Source organism: Panthera uncia, chromosome B4, assembly GCF_023721935.1.
Source record: "Panthera uncia isolate 11264 chromosome B4, Puncia_PCG_1.0, whole genome shotgun sequence".
Lineage (NCBI taxonomy): Eukaryota > Metazoa > Chordata > Mammalia > Carnivora > Felidae > Panthera > Panthera uncia.
Window position 1 is genome coordinate 112,208,031 of NC_064809.1, and position 14,567 is coordinate 112,222,597.

General features: G+C 41.4%; 1 protein-coding gene across 1 annotated transcript in view; it reads right to left on the minus strand.

Annotated features, from left to right (window-relative positions):
- UBE2N (ubiquitin conjugating enzyme E2 N) overlaps positions 1-14,174 on the minus strand; it is a 35,260-nt gene extending 21,086 nt beyond the window's left edge. Inside the window, exon 1 of the mRNA XM_049626088.1 lies at positions 13,816-14,174. Within this exon, the coding sequence (XP_049482045.1) occupies positions 13,816-13,845 (30 nt within the window). The 5' untranslated portion in view covers positions 13,846-14,174. The remainder of the gene's footprint in view (positions 1-13,815) is intronic.
- Between the last annotated feature and the right edge of the window lie 393 nt (positions 14,175-14,567).

The window sequence follows — 14,567 nt, forward strand, 5'->3', positions numbered from 1 at the left end:
TATCACATGTAACAATAGTACCGTATTGCACACTTGGAATTTGCTGAGAATAGACCTCAAGTGTTCTGACCACAACAAAAAAAAATAGCTATGGGAAGACCTACGTTTACATGTTTGTAGTAATCATTTCAAAAGGTATACATACACATATCAAAACACCATGCTGTACACCTTCAGTGTATACAATTTGTAAAAAAAAAATTTTTTTAACATATTTTTTCACTGTAATTAATGACTCAACAACAGGACCCAACAATGGGTTTCCCAGAGTGCCTCAACAGGATCCCAGAAAACAAAGCAAAGAACTTAAATTTGATCCCTGATTTTCTTTTCATGGAACTTATAGAAATAACAGAAAATAGTATTTCTAGTTCTAAACCACAATCTACTTGTTATTAAGAACATTCCCAGGAGAGCAGAGGAAACAAACCCAAACAACACAGAATGCTGGGCAGTCACACTTGATGAGGGATGCTTCCTTGCAAACATGGCATAATCCAGAAGCCAGAAAATACATCATCTTGGCTGGTAAACAACATCACTATCGGAGGTTGTATAAGAAAGAGGAGACAGGAAAGAGATGCCAATGAAATAAGATGAAAAGGCCAGCTGGTCAAAAAGTCATATATGCCAAGTTGAAAAGTTTGAACTCCATCCTATATACAGTGGAGAGCCATATCACATCAATGTTTTTAGAATGATGGTGTGGAAAATGGGGAGAGAGGGTTGGCAGTGAGTGAAGACAGAGAGAGGAGTTCTGAGATTGCAAAAACAATCAGGAAAGGATGAATAAGGGCCCACAAACAAAGACAACTGGAAAGAGAGAAGACAGGAATGGGTTAACAGATGCCAGATACATTTGTCAGGCTGAATCAATCTGCATGTGGAAGAGAAACAAGGGGAGGAAAGAGAAGGAGTAAATCTCATGCAACTGGGTTAATGGTGACATAATAAAGAGAAGAAACACTAGAAATGCTGACTCACATGAGGGGAGACAGCAATATGAATACATTTCATTGTAAAAAAAAAAAAAAGTTGATTTTAAAATGTCTGCAACATTATCAACAACAGCCAATAGCCAAACTATGGAAGAGCCCAAATGCCCACTGACTGATGAATGGATAACGAAGATGTGGTATAGGGACGCCTGGGTAGCTCAAACAGTTAGGCGTCCGACTTCGGCTCAGGTCATGATCTCGCAGTTCGTGAGTTCGAGCCCCACATCAGGCTGTGTGCTGACAGCTCAGAGCCTGGAGCCTGCTTCGGATTCTGTGTCCCCCTCTCTCTCCGCCCCACCCCTGCTTGTGCTCTGTGTCTGTCTTTCAAAAAAATGAATAAACATTAAAAAAAAAAGATGTGGTATATACATACAGAATATTACTCAGCCATCAAAAAGAATGAAATCTTGCCATTGGCAACAATGTGGATGGAGCTAGAATGTATCATGCTAAGCAAAATAAGTCAGAGAAAGACAAATATCAAATGATTTCATTCATATGTAAAATTTAAGAAGAACAGATGAACATATGGAAAGGAGGAAGAAAAGAAAAAAGAGAGGGAAACAAACCACAAGAGATAATAAGAGAACTCTGAAGGCTGATGGAGGGATGTGGGTGGGGGATGGGCTAGATGGGTGATGGGTATTAAGGAGGGCACTTGCTGTGATGAGCACTTCAATGCAAGTGATCATTGAATTATACTCCTTAAACGAATATTGCACTGTACGTTATTTAACTAAAATTAAAAAAAAAAAAAAGGAAAAAAAAATGTCTGCAAGACATCTAAGTGAAGATAAAAAGCAGGCAGTTGGAAAGACCTGAAACTCTGCACTAGATTTTGGAATAATTGATCGATGTGGACTGAAACCAAGTTAAGCAAATAAATGTGTTCAAAGGAATATATAATGAGAAAAGGTCCAAGGAGACCCCAAGAGAACATAAACATTTAAAGAGGCTTTAAAACTTTCAAAGTTGATAGGATACAGGCCTGCATATTAGTTATACTAGAAAACTATACATATACTTCAGAATACTGCTTACTACTCAGCATTTTAACATGGGGCGCGGGGGGAGGGGGGGGGGTAGGGATTTTTCAAGTTCCAATTTAAAAGCCAAAAGGGAAAAATCAGTTCCAGGACTATGCGATCATGGCCTTTTCTCACTGTTTTAAATTCTGCCCAAAGGGATCAAATAATCACCAAGTTTTAAAACAGGACTTTGAGGGGCGCCTGAGTGACTAGTCAGTTGAGCATCCAAGTCTTGATTTCAGCTCAGTTCATGATCCCAGGGTTATGGGATCGATCCCCTCATTGGGCATGGAGCCTGCTTAAAATTCTCTCTCTCTCTCTCTCTCTCTCTCTCTCCCTCCCTCCCTCCCTCCCTCCCTCCCTCCCTCCCTCCGCCCCTCCCATGCTTGTTTTCTCAGGGAAAGTAAGTGACTTGGCCAAGGTCACCAAGTTTCTTAATCCTTGAGGTAAGAATAAAAGTCAGTGCTGATCCCTAACCATTGTTCACCAGCATTGGCTTAATTTTCTCAATGTCCAGCAATCAAATCTAATCTTTAAAGATAAAGATTTACTACCTTTGACAATTTAAAAAAACAATAATGGCTTAGAAGGCTCAAGAATATTTCTTAAATGTTCTAAAGCAATGCAGGTTTCAAATGTGACTAGTTTGGGGGAATAAATACAGATTACCTACCTGCTGAAAGTACTGTTTTGTTTCATTCAGCACTGTCATTTCTTAAAAGTTATTAACTTAGGAAACTTCAGCTAAAAATTTTGAAAGGGAATGAAGTACTGACACACACTGCAATATGAACTTTGAAAACATGCTAAGTGAAAGAAGCCAGACACAAAATGCCATGTATTATGATTCCATTTACATGAAATGTCCAGAAACAGATGAAACCAGAGAGACAGAAAGTAGATAAACAGTTCTCGGAGGTTGAAGGAGAAGGGGTGAATATTAACTGCTAATGGGTGTAGGGTTTCTTTTCGGGGTGATGAAAATGTTCTGGAATTAGTGGTTATGGCTGCACAACTTTGTCAATTATTAAAATCACTGAAGTGTACATTTCAAATGGATGAATTTTATGGAACACGAGTTATATCTCAAAAAAATAAATGGAGCATTTAGGTTTTTCCTTCCATATTCAGTAAGATTTTAGTCATTCAACCTATGAACTGAAGACTAAAATAGCAAAAGAAAATGAGGAGGAAATAATTCTGTATTATTTTATTATAGAACATACTTAGTCTATTAATTGAATGTTTATAATGAATACATTCATAAACTAGACTTCTGGAGAAAAAAATTTTTCAAATTAAGACTGCATTTAAAATGTCTGTGGTCCAAGCAAAGAAGTGCTGACTCACATTACAGCTTTAGCACTGCTCAAGTATCTTCCTGGAGATTCTGAGATGCCTAACCTGAAATGACATTCTACTCTCCACACACACACACACACCCACCTCACTTTTCTACTCAGCCTTCAAATGTGAACTCAAATGTCATTCTAAAAACTCTTTCCCTAAACCAGTCTTGAAGGTTTCCCCACCCCCAAACTGTCATGTCTTTGGCGTTTCCATTGATGCCGTGCTTTCTACAAATGAGAAGGTCCTGGCTATGTGACTTTACTTATATCCTGTATCCCCCACATTCTACCCATCTTTACATTGAAGTGGAGCACACACAAGGCCATTGTACCTGCAAAATGCCCATAAAAACCATCTGGAGATCTTAAAACATAACAACAACAACAACAAACCATGCTAGGCTGGTGTATGTCAAATTTATGAATGCCCCGGATAATTCTGATGTACAACCATGAACTCAGATCATAAACAAGTGTTCACAGAAAATATCTTCTAGTTTCTACACCCATACACCAGCAGCCTTCCCAATGAAACTGGGAGAAGATTCTGACAGGAAACAGGCGAGGTTTGGCCAAGTATTCACTGATCTCCAATGTATCAGTGGTAGGAACCTGAATGGAGCTTGCAGCACAGCTTAACCCTTTCCTGAAGGGCACCAATAAAGACAGGGTGGACAGAGTGCTTTATTTGAAAAAATGTAAAGGCAAGAAACTGCAAGGTTTACAGCTGTAAATCACTGTGCCTCCAACTGTAAAAAATGACTTTTCTAAAAAGCCAAAACAAGAATTCTAGTATATGCAGGTGTGTAGGGAAAATTCTACTGGAACAGCACTCTTCCCTACTCTCTCCAAATGAGAGTGAGGAAAACAGTCAGACACAAATATCCACCGTGGGTTGAAAACACAAAATTCAATTTAATGTATAAATGAGTGTAATAATTCTAATCTATTTTTAGGCTTAATGAGTGAAAAAAAATTTTTTTTTAAGTAGGCTCCACTCCCAGCATGGAGCCCTACGCAGAGCTTGAACTCATGACCCCGAGATGAGCTGAGATCAGGAGTTGCATATTTAACCAACTAAGCCACCCAGGTGCCCCTGGGTGAAAATATCGTTTAAAATTAACATTAGAGACACTATGCTCTGATGCAGTGATACCTCAAATGTATTTTGCTAGTAAGAAATAGCAAGAAAGAAGGGAATAGCTGCTCTTTAGTTCCTTCTCACCAGAACCCCAAACTTCCCCAAATGCAAGGATTCAGAAGGGCAGGAGAGGAATATACCGCCCCAGACCAGAGGCATTCTGTCCTATGTGAAACTATTACTAAACAGGGACTCACTTGTGCAAAAGCCTCTAATTAAACTGCAATAAGGAGACTTCTGATGAAAAAGAAGAAAGCTAAGCACTTACACTCTGCACATGAACATGTTTTTCCACTTCATCTGTCCAAATGATAAAATATAAAAATACATACAGTGCCAGTTATTATCGAGGGGCAGATAAGCTCTGGCGCCTTCCATCTACAGCACCTGCAGTCTATAGATTTAGACTGCAGAGGTTCGTATCACAGCTCCACCAACCATTTAACACCTCTGTGCAGGCTTCTATATCTGTAATGCAGGACTAATACTAACATCCATATCATAGGATTGCTGTTGGAATTAAATAAATTAATGCATGTAACATGCTTAGAACAATGCATCATACATAGTAAGTGCTCAATAAAAGATGTCTTCCTTACATAATAAAAACCGTATGACCAATCTCGCTTCAAGAACAGTTGCCACACGGCATTCTGGTGAATGATTCATACCCTAAGTCTGAATTTAACAATTCAAAACTTAACAATGCTTTCTTTGCCCAACAGTTCTTGATGTCAACTCTCTACACGTAGTATTTGGACACTAATAGTTCTTGTGGGAACTTGATAATTATATATAAGACCCTATCCATCACACATACTGGATTTCTGGAATATGCTATACTTTTGTGCACTTTCTCCCACTCCCTTTCTCCTTCCAGCTTTCCTACCTGCTATTCCATCTACCCAAACTCACTCCCTCCTTCTCTTCAACTTTAATAACATTCTCTCATCCTTACTTTCCTGGACCCTCAGACTAGGGTAAATCTCATGTATATCTTCTCTCACAACTCACCTCACCTAATTTCTTGTTTCATGACGTGTTTCTTAGACAGGGATGTCTTCCTTGTTCACCTAGCTTAGAGCTAAATATGCATTATGCATTTCAATAAATGCCCATTTAATTGAACTGAAACATGCCTTAAGAATGGATTTTTAAAAAAGGATAATAAAAAGGCAGACAAATTGCAATGTTATGGAAAAATGAAACTCGGTATTGGGCTCTTAAATAGCTTACTAAAGTCACTTTTGTCCCTGCCCTATTTTAAGGGGGTGAAGTGGATGGTAATGTCCTTAAGGGTCATAAAAACACAGACTTTATGGGGACATTTTCCTTAGAATAAATGAAAACATCTTTAAAAGTTGTGAAGAAATAAAGGCACCCATAGTCTCAAAACATAAAAATAACATGTTATGCTTCCTTCTAGTATTTTCCTGGTATTGTACAATGCCTTCAGTTACTAGATTGTAAAGACTTTGAAAATAAAAAACAGATTGGCCCAAAACAGACCAAATTACTGAGAGACACATACTGAAAACTAAGAGTTTAAAATCTCAACAGGAAATAGCCAAAAAGCAAAATATGTCAACATTAGATTCTGAAACCAATGTCTAAAAGCACTTTAGAGACACTAGGCTGGCTCAGTCAATAGAGCATGTGACTCTTGATCTCGGGGTCATGAGTTCGAGTCTGAAGTTGGGCACAGAGATTACACTTATTTATTTATAATAAATAACATAGGAGGACTTTTATAGCTGAATCCTAATAATTTAGAAACATCTGAGTTGTAGGCCAAGTCAGAATTATAAAAATTTTGATCTCTAAGGATCCTCAGGGGATTTTAGAATAGCTACAACCAGGACTTTAGCAAATATACAATACCCTGAATAGTGTGGTACAGCTCTGAAAGACAAAGAAGTCTTTCTGTTGATTCTCTGAGGGCTCATCCAATCACATAATAGTTTCTGCCACCAGAGATGCTAGGACCAGTTCTCAGACTATGGTGATCTTACATCATATCTAATCCACAAATTAAAGAGAACTATTTAACATTAAAAAAAAAAAAAAAAAAAGGTCACTTAGGAAGCATTTTTAGAAATTGCTAAGACTTCAGGTGAAGTTAACTGATTCCCTATTATTCCACCTCCTAATTTATATATTCATGCTGATGTCCTTCATACCCTAAATTTGCAAAGAAAATTTCAACTATATAATAAAATACAAGTCCAACTCATCTTTCATACAGGAGTATTCTTGATATAAAATTACTACATACGCCTTTCAGATCTATTTTGTTTTTGGAAAATGAAATTATATAGTAATTAGGCACCTGCATCAAAACTGTGATTACTACAACTGTAATGCCCAAAGCCCTGGTGGATGCTATCCTCATCTCCTTGTTTCTGTATTTCTCTAGTGCATACGTATCTGTAACTCATGATAACAGATTTAAATGTTATGTTCACAATCCATACTACCTGAATCTGTAGCACAACTTACTTTCTTCTTAAAACCACTTACACGCAAGTAAACCATCCTATAAGGTATAGAGGGGAAAAGCAAAGATATCAACTTGTAAGCAGAATCCTAGTTATCCAACTTCTTTGCCTACAGACTCATCAGAGAATGAAAACAATCGGCATTCTAACGTGTAAAACTCTATGCCTATGAAGTGGTCACAAGTGTGGAAAAAATTATGAACTTCTGCTAACCAAATGCATATTTCTGATGCCATAATTAGTCAGCATGGTGGATACTCAGGCAATGCTTGATAATCTGACAAAACTCAGTTTCTATTGTGGGAGAGCTGATCAACCTGGACTGAAGAAAGTGCTTGACAGAGAGAAGCTTAAATAACACAGGAGAGGCGCCTGGATGGCTCAGTCAGTTAAGCATTAGGCTCTGGATTTTGGCTCAGGTCATGATCTTACAGTTTCATAGGTTTGAGCCTGCATCGGGCTCTGCACGGACAGCACAGAGCCCACTTCAGATTCTCCCTCTCTCTGTCCTTCCCCTGCTCATGCTCTCTCAAAATAAACTTAAAAAATAAATAACTATTTTTAATTTACTTTCAATTATGCCCACATTTCATAATCAAAACATTAGGCAGTATATTAAACAATATCCTTATAACCTGAAAGTTTAATCACTACCAAAAGTAGTCCAGGGATTCTTAACCTGGAATCCATGGAGACCAAGATGATTTACAAATAAGCTTGTCAAGAATCTGAATCCCAACGCACCTAGGTGGCTCAGCTGGTTTAACATCCTGACTAGATTTTGGCATACTCTACGGGGCAGAGCCTGCTTGGGATTCTTTGTCTCTGCCCCTCTCCAGCACTAGAATGTGCACACTCTCTAAAAATAAATGAACTTTAAAAAAAAAAAAATCTGAATCCCCAGAAGTCACCCGCAAAAGTAAGGCTTATTTTCCTAGGATGGTCAGAAAATTCTTAAATTGGGACAACAACCAAAAGAGCCAAGAATCACACTGTTTCTGGTCAAATATTTACTATAAAAGTTTATCAGTTTCCTAAGGATGTTTTAATTACATATAACAAGTCCATCCTCATCACGTAAGGATTTCATGGCTTTTTTTTAAATGGGAAAAAAACATTACTGAACTTTCAAGGCTTAAAAAAAGGGCCAGTTTCCTAAATAATTTTTCTTAGTAAAAACTACCTTATATACTAGAATAGATATCCAATGATCAAATGAGTGGCTTTTAAATAGTGCTGGGGGAGGGGGGGCCTGGGTGGCTCAGTTGGTTAAGCACCATACTCTTGATTTCAGCTCAGGCTGAGCTAAGCATGGAGCCTGCTTAAGATTCTCTCTCTCCTTCTTCCTCTGCCCCTCCCCTGCTCACGCACACACACATGCACGTGTTCTGTCTGTCCCATTCTCTCTCTCTCTCTCCTCTCTCAAAAAATAAATAAGGAAAATAAACAGTGATAGGGAAAAAGTGACATCTGTATTTTTAAAAATCAAAATTATTAAAGTAAACAGTATACACAACTCAAGCCTAAATGCAGAGTCAGATCACATCAGGTTTTTAAAAATCTGGAACCAAACCTCACCAACAGAAGAATAAAAATCTAATCTAAGCAGGTTGGTTTGCCAGGTTTTAATCAAATAAGTCAACTCCTTGAGTAAGTTAACTACTGTTTCTTAAGGCTATATTTTAGTTTTCATGATTTATTTTGAGAAGACAAAAGAACATCACTCTATTTTTTTATTTTTTTGTTTATTTTTGAGAGTGAGAGAGACAAAGACAGGGCATGAGTGGAGGATGAGCAGAGAAAGAGAGAGACACAGAATCTGAAGCAGGCTCCAGGCTCTGAGCTGTCAGCACAGTGCCCGACACAGGGCTCAAACCCACAAGCCACAAGATCACGACCTGAGCAGAAGTTAGACACTCAACCAACGGAGCCACCCAGGCACCCCAAAAGAACACCACTCTTAACGTAACATGTAAATCTGAAATAAATTTTTGACCAAGGCCACAACAACAGATCTCATTTATCTGCCCCCCAAGTAACTGTAATTCTTTATGACGAGTAGGTTAGGGAGGACCTTTTATTTTAGGTGTCTTTTAATGTGATTTCAAGCTTTAATTGCTCAGTCACTTTGAGAGACTAAAAAAGCTCTGGCCCAGGAAAAGAGAAAAAAGCAAATTCTAAAAATTCTAGCAAAACATGAAACTGCCAAGATTCACTGTAACTCACATGTGTACAAAATACCTCTAACTATGAGACTATTACAGCACTGTTTGCATGCAAATTTGGAGGACAATCTAAAAGTCAGCAATAAGGTCTAACCATACGGTTCCACAAAGAACCCCTTTAAAAAAGGAGTCACCCGGGGGTGCCTGGGTGGCTCAGTCGGTTAGGCATCGGACTTCAGCTCGGGTCACGATCTCATGGTATGTGGGTTCGAGCACGGCATCAGGTTCTGTGCTGACCGCTCAGAGCGTGGAGGCTGTTTCGGATTCTGTGTCTCCCTCTCTCTCTGACCCTCCCCTGCTCGCTCTCTGTCTCAAAAATAAACATTAAAAAAAAAATGGGTCACCTCAAAGATATATTGGTTTGGAGGGAAAAGACTAAGTAAGGTATTAGCAACAGGAGGAGGGGAACAAACCTACTATATACATACTAAGTCTCTCTGTCTTTCTGGAAGAACACAATAAAAATAATGGTTGTCTGGGCAGGAGAACTTCAATGCTGAAGGACAGAGGAGAGTATTAATTTTCTCCATATACCCTTTAGAACCTTTCAAGTGCTGTGCTCTATGTATGTATTCCCTATTAGACAGAATAAAAAATCGACTTACTTTTCAATGAAGTAGAGATTAACTTTTAGCTCAGAGATTGACTTTTAGCTCAGACACTGGTTTAGATAGAATCTACTAAGCAATAACAATGTCAAGTTATGATATAGCCTAACTCTCCTAAAACGTCTTCCAGAAATTAAAGCACATTCATTCATTCAACCAACGGTTCAGTGCCTACCACATCCTTTAGATATTAGAGCAATGCCCAAGTATTCTAAGAATCCCTGTCTTCATGGAGATTTAGTAGGAGCAGAGATAAATGGTATAAAATATAACTTCAAATAGTGATAACTGCTACACAGAGAGGGAAATAAAGGGAATAAAGAGGAACTACAGAGGAGGGGGAGAGGAAAACTGTGTTTTGAGGTGACACGTGAGTCAAGAACTGAACAATAAGCCAAAACAAGCAATGCAGTAAACAGAAGGAAAGCCCTGTGACTGGAACAAACTTAGTCTCTTATTGTTCAGTGTACAGCAAAGCAAGTGTGGCTACAGTGGAGTGACCCAAGGAGAGACACACAGGAGATGACCTCCGAGGTAGGAAGATGCAAGGCAGACCTTGAAACTAAGTGGGGATGGGGGGAGTCCAGATTTTATTCTAAATGTGATGGCGAACCTTTGTAGAGTTCTGAGAAGGGGAGTGACATGATCTGTATTTTAAAAGGTAACACTAGCAGCTGCTTAGGAGGCTAATACAGTAGACTAGGCAGCAAATGATAGAACTGAAAAGTGATTTCAGAGAGATGAGTAAATGTGTCTGATAAAATATGTCTGGGTGGATCAGCAGGTTAAGCGTCTGACTCCTGATTTCAGCTCAGGTCTTGATCTACGATTTGTGAGTTTGAGCCCCATTATCTGGCTCTGCACTGATAGTGCAGAGCCTGCTTCGGATTCTCTCTCTGCCCTTCCCATGTGTGTTCACGCAGGGCGTGCATGCACATTCTCTCTCTCAAAATAAAATTTAGGGGCACCTGGGTGGCTCAGTGGGTTAAACCCCTGACTTCAGCTCAGGTCATGATCTCGTGGTTCATGATCTCTTGGTTTGAGCCAAGCCCGGCGCTGGGCTCTGTGCTGACAGCTCAGAGCCTGGAGCCTGCTTCAGATTCTGTGTTTCCCTCTCTGCCCCTCACCTGCTCACGCTCTGTCACTCTCTCTCTCAAAAATAAAATAAACATAAGAAAAAAATTTTTAATAAACAAACTTAAAAAAAAAGAATATACTTTGAAAGTTAAGTGCCTAGAGAATTTGCTAGTGGATTGTATAGGGGAATCTGAGTGGGACAGTAAATGTGTGAAGAGTAATTCAAAAAATCACCTTATATTTGTATAGTTATTTTCAGTTGTCAAGGTATGTTTACATACATTATGTAATTTCATTATAATAAGAGGCAAGGGAAGGTCACACCAGGTCAAAATCCAAGTTCTGCCTCTTGCCAGTTTTAAGGCCCCAGGAAAGTCATTTGAATGATTTCTAGACTATAAAAGGTAGTCTACTTCACAAGATCAAGATCTGCAAGTATCAAAAGGTTCAAGAATTTTGCAAATGTAGGGGTGCCTGGCTGGCTCAGTCAGTGGAGCATGCAACTCTTGATCTCAGGGTCGTGGGTTCAAGCCCCACACTGGGTGTAGAGATTACTTAAAAATAAAAGAATTTTGCAAATGTAGATAATGACCAGTTGGAGGTAAACAGCATCCTATTATTAGCTGTCCACCACCACCACCACCATCACATTCTATATGGAAACTTGTATTGTGGTTGACAAAGAGGAGGCAAACTTATAAAAAAATTTTAATTAAAAAACAAACATTTTTGCACTGGCTGTTATATGTAGGGGATGAATCACTGGATTCTACTCCTGAAATCATTACTGCACTATATGCTAACTAACTTGCGAGTAAATTTTAGAAAATTAAAAAATAAATTCATTAAAAACACTTTTACTGAGTAAAGGAAAATATACATAACAACAACAGGCACTAGGAAAAACATTACAGGCTTGTAATCTTTCCAAGGGATTGGAGAAAACAGTTCTTTTAAGATAAGCTATAAAAGGCACTGAAGTTAAACCACTTAACTTTTACAAGATAAAACTCAAATCAAGCCCCCTTAATAGAGATGTGCTATCCACAAGATACTGTAAAATCATGATCATGAGTTATCACTGTCTTGGTTAAGTAGTAAAATGAAAATACCTAGTGTAAACTAAATTATTGTGTGCCAAATGAACTAAATTATGAGGACCTCAATTCACTGTCATAAGTCATTTCTGTAACTTCATTAAACAAAGTTTCACAGAATTTATTTTTCCATCCAAGGCTTTTGTATTACTGCAGAATATGTCCAGAGTCAAGCAAACTGGAAAAAAAAAATGTTAAATCTTTAATTCATTACGTGTTCTGGAGAATTATCTTGAATATCAATTCGTATTATGTAGTTGATGACCCAAATACAGAAAACAAAAATTTAAATGAGGGATCCTCTATCCCTCATTTTCAACTGGGCCTCAATAAACATGATGGGGCCACATGAGCAAAACTACATCGTTAAGAACCATCCAGTGCACACAGCAATTAAACTGCCTTGTGCAGAATCTGAGACAAATCCATAATACAACAAATTTCTCACTATGAAGGTTCACTTTATTAAACTCCAGCATACCATGACAATCTACGCTACTTCCCTGATTTCTAAGAATTTCTACCACATAAAACGTCTTATTTCTCCAAATCAAGCACCTTTTAGGTTAGAGATACCCTCGCCATCTCAGATATATTTAAGTGCAATTGCACGAAGCACTACACAATACATCATCCTTCAAAAGATCCTGGGCTTGCTATGAATCTCCCCGCAAACTCTGGAAGAACAAACCAGGCTATGCCAAGGAAACGATGCTGCAAGTTAGTCACTTTAACTCGCATACAGAGGTTCTGAGGTTCTGAGCAATAGAGGTACAACGAAAATTTTGATTAAAAATGACAAGAAAGTTCAAGGTTTTGTTTTTGTGCACTGCAAGAAATATTGCACATCTGAGGACCTGATATTACGTAAAGAATTTACAAAACAAGTATGTCGATTTCCATGCTTCCATATGCATTTGTCAAAGTGTAGTATTTATAAAGAGCCGAAGAATGGTTTAAAATTAAAAGTGCATAAAATCAAGAGGCAAAGGATTTCAGTCTCCCATACCTGCGCTGCCCCTCCCCTCCCCCAATGCTGTGTTAAACTATTCCCTCTGAGCAAAAACAGCTCTCAGAGTTTGCCAACCAGAGTAAAATCACTTCACAGAGATAACGGGCGGAAACGTATTTAAAAGGGAGGAGATCACGAAAGCGAGGGCAGCGGGACGCGGAGCCCCACGTCCCCGGACCCCAGCAGCCAGCGGCGGACATGTGCCTACTGCTGCAGGACGCGCGGCCCTCCCGGAGCCGCCTCCCGGGGCATAGGGCCCCGCCCGGCCTCATTCTCCTGGTTCATTCATTCTGAATCCGGGGCTTCCGCACCCCCGCGCTCCCGCCCGGCCCAAAAGAAGGCTCCAGGGCTGAGGAGCTGTGTCGGGCCACAGCTCCCGCCCGAAGTCCGGGCCCCGCCGCGATTCCCGCGCGCCCGCGGCCTCCTCCCAGGTGGTCTGAGAGACTGCAGAGGCCCGCACCGGCCCGCATCCGAGACCAGAGCCCCGCAACCCAGCGGCCCCACCCTCCGCCAATGTGCAGGCCGGGCCTTCCCCGCCTGCGGGGCGGCCACCTGGAAGCCCCCGGTCTCCGCCGCCCGGCTGCCCCACCGCGGCCGGAAGTCTCCCCGGAGCCCCCTCCCCAGCGCCTGACTTCCCTCGCCGCCGCGGCCAGACCCTCTCCGCGCTGGCCTCGGGCCTCCCAGCGCCGGCCGCGGGCCGAAGGAAGCGAGGAGCCGCGCCGCCGGGTCCGCCGAGCGGGCAAGAGCAGAGCACAGAGCCGGGGGTTGGCCTGGGCGGTTACCTTGATAATCCTGCGGGGCAGCCCGGCCATCTTGTCAGATCCCGAGTTCGGCCTCTGGTCTCGACTCTGGCTCCGCTCGCCTCACGCACGAGTGGAAGTCCAGGGCTCCACTTCCGGGGGACGTTGCCGCGCCCGCCGCCGCCGCCGCCGCCGAGGCCCCTCGGGAAATGTAGTCCCTGCTCGCGCGCGGGCGGGCTTCCCTCGGACCTGGCCCCCTCCCCCGCGTTCCCCGCCCAACCCGGGCCTGGGGATGGCGGAAGTGACGAGTCCCGGTGGGGCAGAGAGTTGGGGGAGGCGGCGCCGGGCGGCGCGGAGCTCCGGCGCTCGTGGCGGAGCTCGCCGCGCGGTGGTGGGACTGTGGGGCCGGCGCCCCGCCCGCACCAGTGGGCGACGTAACAGAGGCCCAGGCGCGGACGCAGCCCATTCATTCAGCCGCTAGTTTTTTGGTTCATTCAACGTTCCTGCATTGCGCGCGGCCGCAGTTGGCGCTGCGGTGAACGACTGCGGTGAAGCTGAGCTGCGGACCCCTTCCTTTAAGGGAGGTGGAAGATGGGAACTCAGTAGCCAAACTCGTAAATGCGGGCTTCGGAAGTTATCCGGGAAAACCCTAGCCAGAGAATTTTGATATTTAAATTTTGATATTTAAATTTCACATAAATCGGTCCCCTTAAAACCCAGAGAAAGCTGAAAGAAAGGGTTTGGAGAGAGTTGGGGGCAGGGAAGTGGCTTCTGAACGCCCGGACCTCGTGGTT